This window comes from Danio rerio, chromosome 6, assembly GCF_049306965.1.
Source record: "Danio rerio strain Tuebingen ecotype United States chromosome 6, GRCz12tu, whole genome shotgun sequence".
NCBI lineage: Eukaryota > Metazoa > Chordata > Actinopteri > Cypriniformes > Danionidae > Danio > Danio rerio.
Genome location: NC_133181.1, coordinates 3,077,501 through 3,096,096, shown reverse-complemented (window position 1 = coordinate 3,096,096; position 18,596 = coordinate 3,077,501). Strand labels below are relative to the sequence as shown.

The 18,596-nt window shown below is 33.4% G+C and overlaps 1 protein-coding gene across 11 annotated transcripts in view; it reads right to left on the bottom strand.

The window, feature by feature from the left end:
• Positions 1–428: 428 nt before the first annotated feature.
• pbx1b (pre-B-cell leukemia homeobox 1b) overlaps positions 429–18,596 on the bottom strand; it is a 127,375-nt gene continuing 109,207 nt past the window's right edge. For 4 of the 11 annotated variants that reach the window (XM_021476921.3, XM_021476922.3, XM_073953298.1 and 1 more), the window contains 4 exons: positions 15,397–15,532; positions 12,330–12,489; positions 5,489–5,578; positions 429–2,643 (listed from right to left, as the gene is read on the bottom strand). In XM_021476921.3, coding sequence (XP_021332596.1) covers positions 5,532–5,578; positions 12,330–12,489; positions 15,397–15,532 — 343 coding nt within the window. In that variant the 3' untranslated portion in view covers positions 429–2,643; positions 5,489–5,531. Of the gene's footprint in view, positions 2,644–5,488; positions 5,579–9,272; positions 9,386–12,329; positions 12,490–15,396; positions 15,533–18,596 lie in introns of all 11 variants that reach the window. The other 7 variants (XR_012407412.1, XR_012407415.1, XM_021476920.3 and 4 more) reach the window with 5 other exon arrangements.

The following is an 18,596-nucleotide window of genomic DNA, read 5'->3' as shown; positions in this document are numbered from 1 at the left end:
AAAACTGCGCCTATGCGTCTCGGCAAACACTTGCATTCATTAGGGTAACTCATTACATTAGGTTACCCTGATGAAGGCAAGTGTTTGCCAAAGTGCATATAGGCACAGTTTTAATAAAGACTTTTTAATATTTTTTCAACATTGATGGAGTGCCTTGGACTGATTTTTGCTGTTTATTCTGATGTATGCCTTACCCAACGATCACAGATACATTATTTAAGCTACGTCTGAGCACTATTTGTTTGATTTTGGATTTTAAAAAGCCTTTATTGACATGGCTATTCCCTAAAACTGTGCCTGCATGTTTTGGCAAACACTTGCCTTCATTAGGGTAACTCATTACATTAGGTTACCCTGATGAAGGCAAGTGTTTGCCAAAGTGCATATAGGCGCAGTTTTAATAAAGGCTTTTTAATATTTTTTCTACCTTTGTTGCTTTTCCGAGTGCCTTGGACTGATTTTGAGCTCATTCCCTGACACTGACACATTATTTAAGCTACTCCTGAGCAATATTTGTTTGATTTTGGATTTTTAAAAAGCCTTTATTGACATGGCTATTCCCTAAAACTGTGCCTGCATGTTTCAGCAAACACTTGCATTCATTAGGGTAACTCATTACACTAGGTTACCCTGATGAAGGCAGGTGTTTGCCAAAGTGCGTACGTGCAGTTTTAATTTTTTTTTTTCCATTTTTTAGGTGCCTTGGACTGATTTGTGCCTTTTAATTTGATGAATCCCTTACCCAAAGAGCACTGACACATTGTTTAAGCTACCCCTGAGCACTTTTTGTTTGATTTTGGATTTTTAAACAAGACCTTTTCTAGTCATCTCAACTTACATCAGTCAAGCTGACTAAAAATATTAGGTTAAACTTTGTATAACTTAAAGAAATATAGTTGAAACCTGATTAACCTATTAAAATAAGTTAATAAAGCAACATCAAAACATGTTAGTAACACTTTGTAATAACTACACACATCATTTATTAAGCATTAGCATATAGTGGATCATTATCTGTTAAGCATTAACTCTACAGTAATAGACGTTAGTAAGCAGTTCATAACTACAAATATAACTACTAGCTACAAATGCTCTAGTCTTGACTTATTACCACATTTATAATGTGCTTAATAATTTTACTGTCATAATTTGTGACTGATTGATTTCTCATTACTAAATTAAGCATTGCATTATTTACAAATCAGTTGTATATAAGAGTAGTTGGTGGTTTTTAAGATAATTCATAAGGAGTTAGTAAATGATTAATAAACTACTGAAATCAACGTTTATATGTCTTATTATTCAGGTATATAATAAAGGTTATTATTTAAGTTAATAAATTATATGTTAACACAACTAGTTTTATGACCTAATCTATGCTTTATAAATCCCTCATAAATGACAATTAAAGGCTCAGTATCAAATGAACAACACATCTTTGCAATCCCGTCTAAAAAATAAAATACTGTAAAGTTTAAACATCGCTGAATAACAGGAGTATCAAAATACAACATACAATTGGATAAAAAAACAACAACATAATAATTTAACAATATGATATGATGCAACAGTTCAATGTTGTTTAGCGAAGTTTAAACTACAGTATTTTTATTTTAGATAAGTTGGCAAAGATTTATTTTTATTTGATATAGTTTTATTTGTGTTTCTTCATATGAATAGAAATGAATAAAGTTGTTTATTTTCTTTTTTTAGAATTTAACTGAGCCTTTAATTGTCATTTACAAGGCATTTATAAAGCATAAATAGTCCTTACTTTAGGTCACAAAACTGGAATACGTTGAGTTGATGAAGCATTTATTAACATGCAAATGAACAATTCACTTATGCCTGAATAATCAGATATATAAATGTTAATTTCAATAGTTTACGACTAATTTACTAACTCATTCTGAATGATGTTAAAAACCACCAACTATGTTTAAATAAGTGGTTTGTAAATAATGCAATACTTAATTTAGCAATGACGAATTAATCATTAACAAAGTATGAAAACACATTTATTAAACACATTACACATGTATTTAACAGTCAAGACTAAAGCATTTGTAGCTGCAGTTATAAACTGCTTATAATGGTTATTAATGTAGAGTTTATGTTTAACAAATAATGAATTCACTATTTGCTAATGCTAAATAAATAGTTCTTAGTATGTAGTTAGTGTTACCAATTTTTGGCATTACATTCTTTACAGAGTAATTAAAGTCTAATGTTAACAAATAAAACCTTTGCAATTATTTCTAGCAAATATGCATCATATTAAGTGCATTATTTAATGTGCAATTATTTATTTATATGCACTTCAAAACCCCAAATCTTAAATTTAGGCCTTCTTAAAATGCTTTCTCGGGTCTATTATATGCTAAAAGGATGTATTGAAGTACTTTGGCACTATGGTAGATGTGTGAACAGAAGGTGCTGATGAAGGCTGGACTGATGTCTGTCGGTCTGCTCTAACCTGTGGATGATCTGAGAGGTAGCATGAAGACGAGGGCTGACGCTGTGTGTGTGTGTGAGTGTGTGTGTGATGGATCAGTTGGAGGTGTCAGAGTGGACGCTGCCGGGTCCTTCTGTGGGTGAGGTGACGGAGGACGGGGTGGTGGGATCCTGCCAGCCGCCGTTCGCCTGATGGATTAAAACACATGACATACAGATATGAGTGAGACTTACAGCATGAGACAAATCCATATCAGATAGACCAGTTATATATTAGTCATATTAGTATTTCTGATTGCAAGAAACAATGTAAAAACTATGGACAATTAAGCAACTGAACAAATGCTAGCAAGGAATAATCATCGCATTGTGGGGACAAGTATATCAACATTTGTTCATTTTAGCCCTTGTGGTTATAGTTTTTTGGTCTCCATGAAAAAAATGGCTCATAAATAACTCAGAATGAAGTATTTTGAAGATGTAAATATGCAGAATGTTCTATGTTAGGACTGGGTTGTGGGAGGAGAACAGAATATACAGTACTGCACGGTGTAAAAATCATTACGGTGAGTCCCCATAAAGCATGAAAACCCAACATTTGCATTGCAAAATAGGAGGAAATGAGCGAACAGAATCAAGACCCCCAGAACAAAACAGATAAAGGACATTGAGAGAAAGAAAAGTAGCTTCGCTAATCTGACAGACAGCAGAGCGAGCGGCGCTTTCTATATTACACTCCATTTCATGCCGACAGAAAACAGCAAACACTGATCTGCACTTCAATCAAAGCCAACAAAAGAACAGCAGAAATTCGGCAAATGCTGCTGTTTATGCCAGGAGTTGACAAATGCATACTGAAAAACCATAAACGCACACAATCAAACGTGATGCTTTCTATAATACATGTAAATAAATTAAATTAAATGTACAGTGGCTGCAAAATATCTGAACACTCACATTTATAAAAGATAGTGTCAGTATTACACTGAATGAGCCACATTGACAATCTTAAATCAACCCATTTTTGACATTTTTATATAACGAATCAGTTAATATTCGCTGGTTCAGTTGATGAGTGAATGTATAACACGTCCAGCTCAGTATCCGTAAAAATGCTGTTTCGTGCTTTAAATAAGAAACAAAATCTCATCTTTTAAATTCATCCAATATCTGCTGCTTTTCACTGTCTGATATGGGTCGGATTGCTGTATTGACACCATATGTTTTTACTCTTTACTACTAGTTACAGCACTGAATAAGCATGAATGATCATGTGATGTCTCATGCAATCACCTGATCTGTGTTTTGTAATTCATCATTCATTTTCCTTCGGCTTAGTCTGTTTCAGAGGTCGCTACAGCAGAATGAACCGCCAACTACTCCAGCATATGTTTTATGCAGCGGATGCCCATTCAGCTGCAACTCAATTCCCGTAATTCCTACTAACATGCCCAATTCATTTTCTTGTCGGCTTAGTCCCTTTATTAATCAGTGGAATGAACCGCCAACTTACTTACGCATTAACATATAGTAGCCTATTCATCTGGGGATGTTGCTTGGACCTCATTAATATAGGGTATATGTCATCACATTAATCTATAAATCATTTTTGACATTTTTTTTAATATATGTACAATATGACGTACCACTAGTAGGAAGCCCGCGTACCACTAGTGGTACAGGTACCACACTTTGAGAAGCACTGCTGTAGACTATAGGAAAAAAAGAGCTTAAAGAGGCTAATAATTTAGTCCTTAAAATAGATTTTAAAAATTTGAAACTGCTTTTATTCTAGCTGAAATAAATTAAGTAAGACTTTCTCCAGAAGAAAAAATATTATCAGACATACTGTGAACATTTCCCTGCTCTGTTAAACATCATTTGGGAAATATTGATTAAATAAATAAATAAATAAAAGGGGGGCTAATAATTCTGACTTCAACTGTATTAACATCAATTAATAAAATATGCAATAACTAAAAATAAATGACAAAAAAGAAAATACATGTGATAATTATAACAAATACAATAATAATAATAATAATAATAATAAAAAATCTAGATTATTCAAATAATACACATGCATTCAGAATCCCCATTTTGTATGGTGCGTATGGTGTATACATATTTTGCAGCCAGTTTAGACGTCAATTCATCCCCCCCGAGAACATGGTAAAGTTTTTCTGTGTCATTTAATTTAAAAAATTCATTGATTAATGTTTCAAATTGGGGGAAAATATTTGATAATTTTATTATTATTTTAATATTTGATATTTATTTATATATATATATATATATATATATATATATATATATATATATATATATATATATATATATATATATATATATATATATATATATATATATTTTAATAATTGTCTCTTTTAGATATAATAATAGTTCAAATGTTTAATATTTCTCTAGTTGTGTAGTGAAGTATTTTGTTTTCTCTCTCTCTCTCTCTGCCTCTGTCTCTCTCTCTGTCAAGGCCATTACCGCGGTGTGCCCCTGATCTGAGCAATGTGCTTGGATTGCTGTCCCGAGTCCACACTCGTCTCCCCGTGTGTCTGTCGTATTGATTTTCCCCTTTACCACACGGCTTGTCGCAGTGAATTTGAGTTGCCAGACGCTCCCCCCCACCGCTTCCCCGGGACGTCCTCCTGCATGCTTTACGCTTTATTTTTAGCGAGATGGTCTGTTTTCTGGCGGGCGTAATCAGGGTCAGGTGACTGTGGGGCAGGGGGGCGAGGCTGGTACATTTGCAGCCGGTGTCACCTGTTCGGCCCTGCAGGTACCGGCCGATCTGATTGGATGTGATGTGTTCGGACGCGTTTTCGTGTCCGCGTCTCGCCGGGCATCAGCCGCCCGTGGCGCTCACAAACACACAGGCAATCAACTAACTGACCACGATCCCCAGACAAGTCCCGCTAAGTGGCATTCTGAGCCCTATGGCTTTGAAATAATTGGTGGAGGGCGAAATAAGAAGAAGGGGAGGGGGGGGAACTGTGTTTTTTTTTTTTTGTCGCCTTACATTGATGCCCTGCGGACTGTACATCTGGTTTGCTGCGAGGCCGTCACTGTATCCTCCTGTCTGGCTGATAACATGGCGAAGGGTATCCACCTGAAACACAACAACAACAACAACACGGCAAGGTCAGAGCGCGGAAAACACGAGCGCAAGGGCAAAAACAAAGCAAAGGCACCACAAAAAGAAGAAAGCAAGGTCGGGGGAAGAAAACAACAGCAAGACAAAGGAAACAAGAAGACACAGAGACAAACGCATGATGGCTTGTAAACACTAAAACACATTATATGATGACAGTACAAAAGCTAGTGGGCTGCCTATTTAGACAACATTTCAGGATGGCGTTGATTAAACATACTGCACACTACACTGGTAAATGTGGTATTGTTATTTAAAGAAACGTGAGAAACAGACTACAGTGAAATCAGTAAAAGTGTGAAATATTATTCTAATTTAAAAGTGTTTTTCATTTTTAATAGTGCCAATATAATATAAAAATACATATGAACACATATAATGCTGCACAACTTGTTTAAAAAACATTGATAATAATCGGAAATGTATTATTATAATGATTGCTAAAGGAAAGTGATGCTGGAAATTTTTGCTTTGATTAAAAAACAAATATATGTCTATGTAACCTTATATTGAAAACTAATCAAACATATACTACACACTACACTGGTTAATGTAATATTGTTACTTAAAGAAAAGTGAAAAACAGACTACAGTAAAATCAGTAAAAGTGTGAAATATTATTTTAATTAGTTTTTTCATTTGAATATATTATACATATATTATATTATTATATATTATATTATATATATTATATAAATTTAATGTATTTTTAAATATATATATATATATATATATATATATATATATAAATAAATATAAAATACATTAAATATATATATATATATATATATATATATATATATATATATATATATATATATATATATATAAATAAATATAAAATACATTATATATATATATATATATATATAAATAAATATAAAATACATTAAATATATATATATATATATATATATATATATATATATATATATATATATATATATATATATATATATATAAATAAATAAATATAAAATACATTAAATATATATATATATATATATATATATATATATATATATATATATATATATATATATATATTTTTTTTTTTTTTTTTTTTTTTTATGTAATATAAAATATTATTTTTCAATATAATATAAAATTACATATACATATACCGGTCAAAAGTTTGGGGTTTGGGGTTTTTAAATGTTTTGAAATAAGCTTCAGCTCACCAACGCTCCATTTATTCATTCGTTCATTTTCTTGTCGGCTTAGTCCTTATAATAATCTGGGGTCGCCACAGCAGAATGAACCGCCAACTTATCCAGCAAGTTTTTACGCAGCTGATGCCCTTCCAGCCACAACCCATCTCTGGGAAACATCCACAAACACTCATTCACACACACACTCATACACTACGGACAATTTAGCCTACCCAATTCACCTGTACCGCATGTCTTTGAACTGTGGGGGAAACCGGAGCACCCGGAGGAAACCCACGCAAACACAGGGAGAACATGCAAACTCCACACAGAAACCCCAACTGAGCCGAGGCTCGAACCAGCGACCCAGTGACCTTCTTGCTGTGAGGCGACAGCACTACCTACTGCGCCAGTGCCATTTATTTAATCAAAAATACAGTAAAAATTGTACAATTGTGAAATGTTATTGCACTATAAAATAACTGTTCAAAAGTAGTGTATCATTTAATTTTTTAGGTATTTTAATTTTTTAGGGATGATGAATTTTCACCTTCATTATTCCAGTTTCCAGAGTCACCTGATCCTTCAGAAATCACTCTAATATTAATTAATATAATTATTATTATTATTATTATTATTAATGGTAATAAAAGCAATAATGACTGAGTGATAATTTCATTTGAAACTACATATGATAAGAAAGCAGTTATTAATTTTTTTAAAAATAAAAATGTAGCAATTTTTTTTACATTTAATAAATGCCGCAGTGTGTGGATAAATAGTGTGTAGTATAAGTTTGATTATTTTTCAATATAATGTAAAATGACATATACATATATTTGTTTTATTTAATCAAGGCTGAATTTTCGGCATCATTATTCCCCTTCAGCAATCAATATAATAAAACTTTTCCGATTATTATCAATGTTTTAGAAAAAGTTGTGCTGCTCCATGTCTATATGTAATTTTATAGTATATTGAAAATTATATTTTATATGACATTGATATAGATATATATATATATATATATATATATATATATATATATATATATATATATATATATATATATATATATATATATATATATCATATATATATTATATATATTATATATATATAATTTATATCATATAATTTATATCATATTCAATATATTAAAATAAAATAAAAAAACTATTTTAAATTTGTTAAAATAAAATTATTAATAAATTTAAATTAAAATGTACATTTATTTTAATTTAATAAATTTAAATAAAGAATAATATTTCACATTTTTGCAGATTTTACTGTAGTCTGTTTCTCACTTTTCTTTAAATAACAATACCACATTTTGCCAGTATACTGTGTAGTATATGTTTTATTATTTTTTTCAATATAATCTAGTTACATATACTGTACTTGTTGTTTTGTAATCAAAACAGAATTTTCGGCACCGTTACTCCCCTTATACTATGACAAACATTTCCGATTATTATCAATGTTTTTATTACCAAAGGATTCTCTGATGAATACAGAGTGAACAGCATTTTTTTTGGATACAATATTTTGTAAATGTATATATACATGTATATAATTGTTTTTTATCAGTTTAATGTAATCAATTACATCTTTTTGTAAAAGAAATCATACTGTTGAACTTGTACTCAAGTATTTACACACAAATTTTGGTCGAGTGTGATGATATTTAAAGAAGATTATGTAAAATTAAGTATTAACATAATATAAATAAGTGTTTTTCATTATAATATATTCTAAAATGTTTCTTTTGCCTTTTATTAAAATAAAAATTTTCAAAATCATCACACCTTTTCATGAACCGCTCTAATGAAGCTAATCTGATTATTCAAATATTCAATTTAATCTTATTTATGTTATAATTTAATCTTATTTATATTTTAATTTAATCTTATTTAGGTTTATTTTTAATGCAATACTGACAAATACTGACACAAACGATTAAAATAATATAATTGATTTAAATCAATTAAAATGTAATATTATAAACATCCTAAATTTGCCCAGTGAATTTTTAAACCTAATAATGTGGCTGCCAAAAAAATAATATCAAATCAGGTTCAAATTTAGTTTTCAACATAAGCATTTGAACACACAACATAAGCAAACAATGCAAATATATATATATATATATATATATATATATATATATATATATATATATATATATATATATATATATATATATATATATATATATATATATATATATATATATATATTTCTACTGATGAGAAATCCATTGAAAAACACACTCAAAAAATAAAGTTTGCCGTTTGCTACCTACTTAAAATGAGCTGAAACAACACAATTGTTGAGTTTATTAGGGGGAAACTTAATTGTTTTATGTTCAATCCGCTCAAATTTGTTAAAACTAATAAGTTATACTTAAATAATGTTGCACACAAATTAATTGAACTATGAAATGTATAGGAACAAACAGAAAGCATGTGTGTTTGCGCTGTGATATATTGGCACTGTACCTGTGACTGAACATTGGCCCCCACCTGAGAGCCCTGGTACGAGTCCCCGTTCAGAGACTGAACACTCATAAACAAATCGCCAGAGTTTGACATGTTAAAAGAGCCTGCAGAACCTGAGAGGAGCACAGACAGCACAGAGAGAGATAGAGAAGCAGAACAAGCAGGAGAAATGAGTCTGGAAACTTCAAGCCAGCAGAAATGCAGATTGTATAGTTTTCAGAGCAGGAGATCCAGCAGCGCATGAAGAAGACAGACATCAAGCAGGAGAGATTCGGCTCACAGCAGGAGAAAAACACACATATGTCTGTATACATGGCTTTTCACCTTTATATACAGACTATTTATAATAATAACTGGAGTCTTTTTTTAGATGCATAGAAGCATGAATACAAAACAATGCATTTAGAGATTATAAACGAGTCAGAAACTGGGTCACATTGCATAATTTGCTTCTTTTTTTATTATCTGACATTTGTATATTTTTTTGTGTGAAACATCTTACAGGAAAGTTATATACAGTTGAAGTCAGAATTATTAGCCCCTCTTATTTTATTTTTTATTTTTTTAATACTTCCTAAATGATGTTTAACAGCGCAAGGAAATTTTCACAGTATGTCTGATAATATTTTTTCTTCTGAAAAAAGTCTTATTTGTTTTATTTCGGCTAGAATAAAAGCAGTTTTAAATTTTTTTAAAACCTATTTTAAGGTCAATATTATTAGCCCCTTTAAGCTATTTATTATTTTGATAGTCTACAGAATAACCCGTCATTATACAACAACTTGCCTAATTACCCTAACCTGCCTAGTTACCCTAATTAACCTAGTGAAGCCTTTACATGTCACTTTAAGCTGTATAGAAGTGTCTTGGAGAATATCTAGTCTAATATTATTTACTGTCATCATGACAAAGATTAAATAAATCAGTTATTAAAGATGAGTTATTAAAACTATTATGATTAGACATGTGTTGGAAAAATCCACTCTCTGTAAACAGGGTGGCAAACAATTCTGACTTCAACTGGATATAGTAATAAATAGTAAATACTATTTACTGTAACAAATTAATTGGTCATAACTTGGGCCAGACGGAATCTGCGGACGTTTTTTGCTATTTCTGCAGAGAATTTTGGTAAAAATCTGCGTATTTCTGCGGAATTATTTTGGGAGTATCCAGCAGAGTATCATAACCAAAACCTTAATATATTAAATAAAAAGTAACAAATTACTGAATAAAAACTGAACAAATTCAGATTTACACATTTACTCAAGTAAATAAACAGAATTAATTATGGGCTAAAAATCTGCGGAATTCTGCGGAAAATCTGTGGAAAATCTGCAGAATTCTGCGAAAAATCTGTGGAAAATCTGCGGAATTCTGCGGAAAATCTGCGGAATTCTGCGTGCACAGATTCCGTGTGGGCCGAGTCATAACATATCAATTAGTCCTGAAAGCATATGTTTTTAGTTCATTGTAACTTGTTAAACTGAGTTAATCATGTTATAACTTAATTTTATAAGTTACACAAGCGGTTTTAACCAGTTTAACAAAATATAAGTTCAATGTACTCATAAGGGTAATTTGATTCAGTTTTAATTTAAGGCAACCAGGATTTTTTGAACAGTGTAGTTAAAGTGTGGGTTTAAAATAAAAAAGCATTGTTTGCAGATAAAAATAATAATTTAAAATTAGATTAAAAAAAAAAAAAGTTTGTTTAAAAGTTTGGGTTTTGGCTTAATCCCTTTATTAATACAATGATGTGCCTAATTACTCTAACCTTTCTAGTTAACCTAATTAACCTAGTTAAGCCTTTAAATGTCACTTTAAGATGAATACTAGTGTCTTGAATAATATCTAGTCAAATATTATTTACTGTCATCATGACAAAGATAAAATAAATCAGTTATCAGAGATGAGTTATTAACACTATTATGATTAGAAATTTGTTAAAAATATATATCTGTTAAACATAAAAAATAAACAGGTTTCAACTATATATATATATATATAAATGCTTCTTAATCATCAAATCAGAATGATGTCTAATTATCATGTAATACTACAGGCTGGAGGTCTGATGCTGAAAAACAGAGCTGTGATTAACAGAAGAAAATCTTAAAATGTATTTAGAAACAGAAATTCAGTATATTTGATCAAATAAATGCAGAACATCTTTCAAAACTGAAGCTTTTTTTTTTTTTTTTAAATCTATCACCTAAATGAAAGATGTATTGGCATATTGAACAGTCAGTGTTCTCATAGTTTTAATGTCGGATAAATCTGTGCGTTTTAACTAGATTCAAAGATTATAAACATTTGCATACAGCGCAAATCAGAGTTTTTTTTAGTGACTCCTTGTTTCACATTTATTTACATATCGAAGATGTGAGCCTTGACTTTGGAGCCATATCAGTTTCAAAATAAATACATTTATAAAATAAATTTCATACACAACCCAGGCGCATTATTGATATGTACCCCTATATACATTTCTGGAGTGCGCCAAATGTCCCAGGAGGTATGTTCATGTGCAGTTTTTGTTTTCACGAATCCACCAGAGGGCGATGTGTATGCTTTTTGAGATCTCATATTGCTCTAGTGAGTGCCGTTCACGCCTGCTGTTCTCACGAGACTGTTGCCAACTGACTGACTGACCGTTACCCACGCCCACCCCCTAGCCTGAACCCAACCGACAGTGTTTTCAAAAGCAATCCAGAAAAAGATCTTACTATGTTCATTCATTCATTTTCTTTTCGGCTTAGTCCTTTCATTAATCTGGGGTCGCCACAGCAGAATGAACCGCCAACTTATCCAGCACATGTTCTACGCAGTGGATGCCCTTCCAGCTGCAACCCATCACTGGGAAACATCCATACAAACTCATAGACTATCGACAATTTAAGCCTACCCCATTCACCTAAAGTGCATGTCTTTGTACTGTTGGGGGAAGCCGAAGCACCCGGAGGAAACCCACGCCAACATGGGGAGAACATGCAAACTCCTTCTGAAGTGAAGCATGATGGGAGTGGAGTCTGTGTGTGGTGTTCATGTTCTCACCTGCTGAGTTTGGAGTGGACGGAGAGTTTGCCTGACTGCCGTGTGCAGAAACGCTCGCCGCGTTCACAGCCGTTCTGGCCGCATACATGTTCGCTTCTTCCTGGAACTTTCCGATGTTCTTCTTATATCGGATTCGCTTGTTTCCGAACCAGTTAGACACCTGCACACAAACACATCGTCAACACAATTGTTTCAAGATGGACAATTACACACACACCAGAATAAATTGATCACTTAAGTCAGTGTGTGTGTGAGTCAGCTCTGATCACAACAAACACTGACAGCAATCCTTCAACACACACATACACGCTAACGGCCATTACTGCTAATACAGCAGCGGATGAGGCTCTGTGCTAATGATAAACACCATTACCATGAGAAGCTAATCAATCGTGCGGCTAAGCTTCTGCTCCCGCGAGAGGCTAAAGGTGCTGCTATATTAGAGTCGTCATCACTCACACACCGCCGGTCGCACTCAAACCCAGCGCTTAATGCATCATACAATCATTTCTGCTGAATTTATTAAAGACTTTAGACTGCATTACGCATTTAGCGCAGCAGATGAATAATGCTAAGAGGCATGCGCTGCTGTGCTGCTGCAGATGATTTCGTTGAGCGGTTGCAGGAGCTTGAACTCACGTGAGCATTACTGATATTGTTCACATGCAAACCAGGTAGAAACAAAGATAGGGTCTGTCCTGATATAGTGAGATGGCTCGTTTATTTACATTACTTTAAGATTGATCATATTAAAAATAACTTGCAGTATACACTTACCGGCCACTTTATTAGGTACACCTGTCCAACTGTTTGTTTACGCAGCTTTCTAATAAGGACTGGCAGCAACTCAATGCATTTAGGCATGTAGACATGGTCAAGACCATCTGCTGCAGTTCAAAGCGAGCATCAGAATGGGGAAGAAAGGGAATTTAAGTGACTTTGAACGTGACATAGTTGTTGGTGCAAGACGAGGTGGTCTGAGTATTTCAGAAACTGCTGATCTACTGGGATTTTCACGCACAGCCATCTCTAGGGTTTACAGAGAACGGCCTGAAAAAGAGAAAATATCCAGTGAGCGGCAGTTCTGTGGGCGCAAATGCCTTGTTGATGCCAGAGGTCAGAGGAGAATGGCCAGACTGGTTCCAGCTGATAGAAGACAACAGTAACTCAAGTATCAACTTGTTACAGCCAAGGTCTGCAGAAGAGCATCTCTGAACACACAACACGGCCAACCTAGAGGCGGATGGGCTACAGCAGCAGAAGACCACACCGGGTGCCGCTCCTGTCAGCTAAGAACAGGAAACTGAGGCTACAATTGACACAGGCTCACTAAATATGGACAATAGAAGATTGGAGAAACGTTGCTGCTCTGATGAGTCTCCATTTCTGCTGACACATTCAGATGATGGGGTCAGAATTTGCCATCAACAACATGAAAGCATGGATCATCCTGCCTTGTATCAATGGTTCAGGCTGGTGGTGGTGGTGTAATGGTGTGGGGGAGATTTTCTTGGCACACTTTGGGCCAATTGAGCATCGTGTCCACAAAACAGTCTGCTTGAGTATTGTTGCTGACCATGTCCATCCCTTTATGAGCACAGTGTCTCCATCTTCTGATGGCTACTTCCAGCAGGATAACACACCATGTCATAAAGCGTGAATCATCTCAGACTGGTTTCTTCAACATGACAATGAGTTCACTGTACTCAAATGGCCTCCACAGTCACCAGATCTCAATCCAATAGAGCACCTTTGGGATGTGGTGGAATGGGAGTTTGGCATCATGGATGTGCAGCCGACAAATCTGCAGCAGCTGCGTGATGCTATCATGTTAATATGGACCAAAATCTCTGAGGAATATTTCCAGTACCTTGTTGAATCTCTGCCACGAAGGATTAAAGTAGTTCTGAAGGCAAAAGAGGGTTTAACCCAGTACTAGTAAGGTGTACCTAATAAAGTGGCCGGTGAGTGTATATGAATAAGGTAAACATTCAGCACTATTTTTATATTTAATTGCATGATATTTTAAAGTTGCATGGTACTTGAATATGGTTAAAATTCTGAACCATGCTTCATTCTAATTTATTTCAGTTTATTTTGAAAATTAAATGTTATTGTTTATGTTGTGAACATTATAAATAAAGCAAATATTCAAAACCATACTACATTAATAAAATCTACTTTAATTTAATAAATAATTTTATAATCTAATGAATTTATTAATAAAAAATAAATACATTGATTTATCAATTAATTAATCACTTAATAATTATTATAATTATAATTATTACTTGATAATTATCTTGATAATTGTATGATACATGCATAAATATGTTAAACATTCAAAACTATAAACTAAACATTATTCTTTTTTTTTTCTTTTGATGATTCACTGGTATTGTAAAAATACAAATGATAAATCAGCACCATTTATTTAGCTAATTCTGTAGTATATTAAAATTTATGAGCATTATCACATGAGTAGCACTGCAATGACAAGCACAGTATGGCTGCGTCCGAAATCACATACTTCCATCCTATATAGTAAGCTAAAATCAGTATCCAAGCTGCATATTATGTCTGAATTCATACAATTAAAAAACAGTATGCGAGAAGTACCCGGATGACCTAGTACTACCGTCGAGATTCTGAAGTGCGCATCCGATGCATACTACGCTATCCCATGATGCACTGCGACACAATTCAAGAATGGCAACTGATGTGGGTAGATCACGTGACCAAATTGACAGATGTACTACGTCCGAGTTCCATTCATACTACTCACATTCCCACTGTATATAGAACATCCTTTTCTAATGGTTGAGTAGTACGTGTAAATTCAAATGCAGTACCAACTGAGTAGGAGGCGATTTCAGACACAGCCTATGAGTAGTACAGTACATGAAAAGTATGCTGGAAATTGCAAGCCACATCTTTAATTTTGGAATCATCATATTACAAGCAATTGCAATATAGTGGGGTCTGTATTTTGACTAAAGTAGGATCTATATCTATGTTTTCAGGGCGTAATGTCAGAGAGGATTGTCAGCGATGTGTATTTCAGCACCTGTGAGACGGTGATGGAGCATTTCTTGGCCAGCTCCTCTTTGGCCTCCTCACTGGGATACGGGTTACTGAGGTGAGAGTAAAAATACTCATTCAGGATCTCTGTGGCCTGTTTGTTGAAGTTTCGTCTTTTCCTCCTGTGAAGAGAGCGAGAGAGAGAGAGAGAGAAATCAGATGTGAACATACTTTTTTCTTTGCATATAATTAATGCTTCATATTGGCAAATATAGAAAAGGCCACAATAATGAACCATTACTTTGGAGAAATTTTAGAGACAAATCATTTGGTTAAGAATCACTCCAGGTTTTATAAACTAGTAAGCTAAAATTTCAAAAATGGAATGAAGAGCGGCACTGTGGCTCAGTGGTTAGCACTGTAACCTCACAGCAAGAAGGTCGCTAGTTCAAGCCCTGGCTGGCTGGTTCAAGTCCTCCGGGTACTCCGGTTTCCCCCACAGTCCAAACACATGCGCTATGGGGGAACTGAAGTAACTTAATTGGCCGTAGTGTGTATGTGTGTGTGTGTGTGTGAATGAGTGTGTATGGATGTTTCCCAGTACTGGGTTGCAGCTGGAAGGGCAACCGCTGTGTAAAACATATGCTGGAAAAAGTTGGTGGTCCATTCCGCTGTGGTGTCCCCTGATTAATAAAGAGACTAAGGTGAAAAGAAAATGAATGAATGATTCTGCTGTGGTGACTCCTCATAAATCAGGGACTAAGCCAAAAAAAATATATATTTTTAATTATTTAATTTAATTTAATTTAATTTAATTTAATTTAATTTAATTTAATTTAATTTAATTTAATTTTATTTAATTTTATTTAATTTTATTTAATTTTATTTTATTTTATTTTATTTTATTTTATTTTATTTTATTTTATTTTATGCAGTAGATTCTACTGTGGTGACCCCTGATGAATTTGGGACTAAGCTGAAGAAAAATGAATGGGTACATATAATTCAATAATTGAATTTAATTTAATTTAATTTAATTTAATTGAATTTAATTGAATTTAATTGAATTTAATTGAATTTAATTTAATTTAATTTAATTTAATTTAATTTAATTTAATTTAATTTCGCTATGCCGACTAAGGCAAAGAAAATTTTATTTAATTAAATTTTTTATTTTGTTTTATTTATTTTATTTCACTTTATTAAAAAATATTAAAAGTAATCATTATTAACCTAACCCAATTTAATGAATAAATTTAATTAAATTAAATTATTTTAAATAAAAAAATTATTTAGGCAGTAGATTCTACTGTGTAGCCTAAGAAAAATGAATGAATGATTTTATTTTGTTTTATTTTATTTATTTATTTATTTGTTTATTTTATTTTATTTTATTTTATTTTATTTTATTTTATTTTATTTTATTTTATTTTATTCCGCTATGGTGACTAAGCAGACAAAGCATGAATTTTATTTATTTTATTTCATGTTATTAAAAAAAAATATTACAAATAGTCATTATTAACCCTAACCCAAACTGACAGCTGATAACCCTAGACCAGGCGCTAATAATGTAATTTAATTAAATTTTATAAAAAAAAATATCAAAGGTACTTATTATTAATTCTAATCAAAATTGATGACGTATTTGAACGATATGATAAATAAAACCACACATTTAGTCTTTTATCTTCAAATTATAGATTCATTAATTCCTTTTCTTTTCGGCTTAGTCCCTTTATTAATCAGGGGTCGCCACAGCGGAACGAACCGCCAACTTATTCAGCATATGTTTTACACAGCGGATGCCCTTCCAGCCGCAACCCATCACTAGGAATAAATTATATATACAATAACAAAAATAAATCCTCTCTCTATTTTTTAAAATATAATTTAAGGCCATATATTTAGCAGTTTATTCATGAAAACGTGCAAAAAAACATTGTTCTGGAAGAGAAAGAATCCACTCGACCGCATGCAGACTCCGAAGAGAAGCGGCTTTAAATGAATGAATTGAGTCCCTGTCGGCGTCACTCATCTGTGGGTGAAGAGTGTGTGAGTGCAGCTCATCTCAGGGGCTTTTACAGATGCAGCTCTGAAGGGCCGATTTCCTCCCCAAAACCCCTCTTCGCTAAATTCGCCAAATGCAAATGAGCACAGCACGCTCTCCGCCGAGCAGAGGATTAATGAAAGAAACTGAGCATGCTCTGAAGAGGATTCGGAGGAAACATCAAGCTCATTTAAATGTTATGGCTGAGACTCCAGGCTTCCAGCGTCATTTATCCGCAAAAGAAATGTATGCAAATCCCGGGCACGTTTCAAAGGGAACAAGCGATTACATTGAGAGAGGGATGGACTGTGTGTGGGTTTTGGCCCTTAAAGCGCGAGTCTGAGGCCTCCACTCCCCCGGGAAGGATCAGGAATGGGAAATCGCATGTGTGCAAAAGAGTGTTTGTTTACATGGATGTGGCGGTTACGGGTTTAGCGCAGAGCGTGATCCGTGCGGAGGAAAAGAATGAGGATGTGGGTTTGATTATAGCTGGATTTACTCTCAAATGCACTGAAGAAATACACGAGAGACGGCAACAGTTTATTATCTACTTTAAGAATATGTGAAGCTTTCAGGAGGAATGAAGTGAGGTGTGATTCTGTTTTTAAGAGTTCACTTATTTTCTTTTATTATTTCTTTAAAAAAAAGGCAAAATCTCATGTAATATTAGGGCTGGCCGATAAAATCGATATCGGTATTTATTGACCCAACACGATTGTTAATATCGATAATAAAAAAATGTTGATATGTCATTTTGGTATGAAAAGCTATAGTTTTGTTAAAACATGGCTGTTGAATGCGAACCTTGGAAGCAATGCCAATAAGCTTACGCCACATTTACACGGGGCGTCAGCGTCAACGCTTCCTATTCACTTTGAATGAGTGATGTCAGGCATTGCCGAACTGCATTGTGGATCCGTCGTTGGGAAATTCTCAACTTTTCAAGCGCTAACAGACGTGTCAGCCAATGAGATCACTTTATGCAAATATCCAGCTCAGACAGTAGCCGATTGAAGAATAATTTCATTGGCTGGCGCTGCTTTGACAATCGTGTCACCCCTAACTTCACACATGCCCTCCATCAAGCGTTGACGCTGAAGCCCTGTATGAACAGGGCCAGATTAAGAACAAAGGCAATTCCAAGGGCCCCTTTTTATTTTTTTACCTCACAAAAATGTAATTAATTAATGAATTAA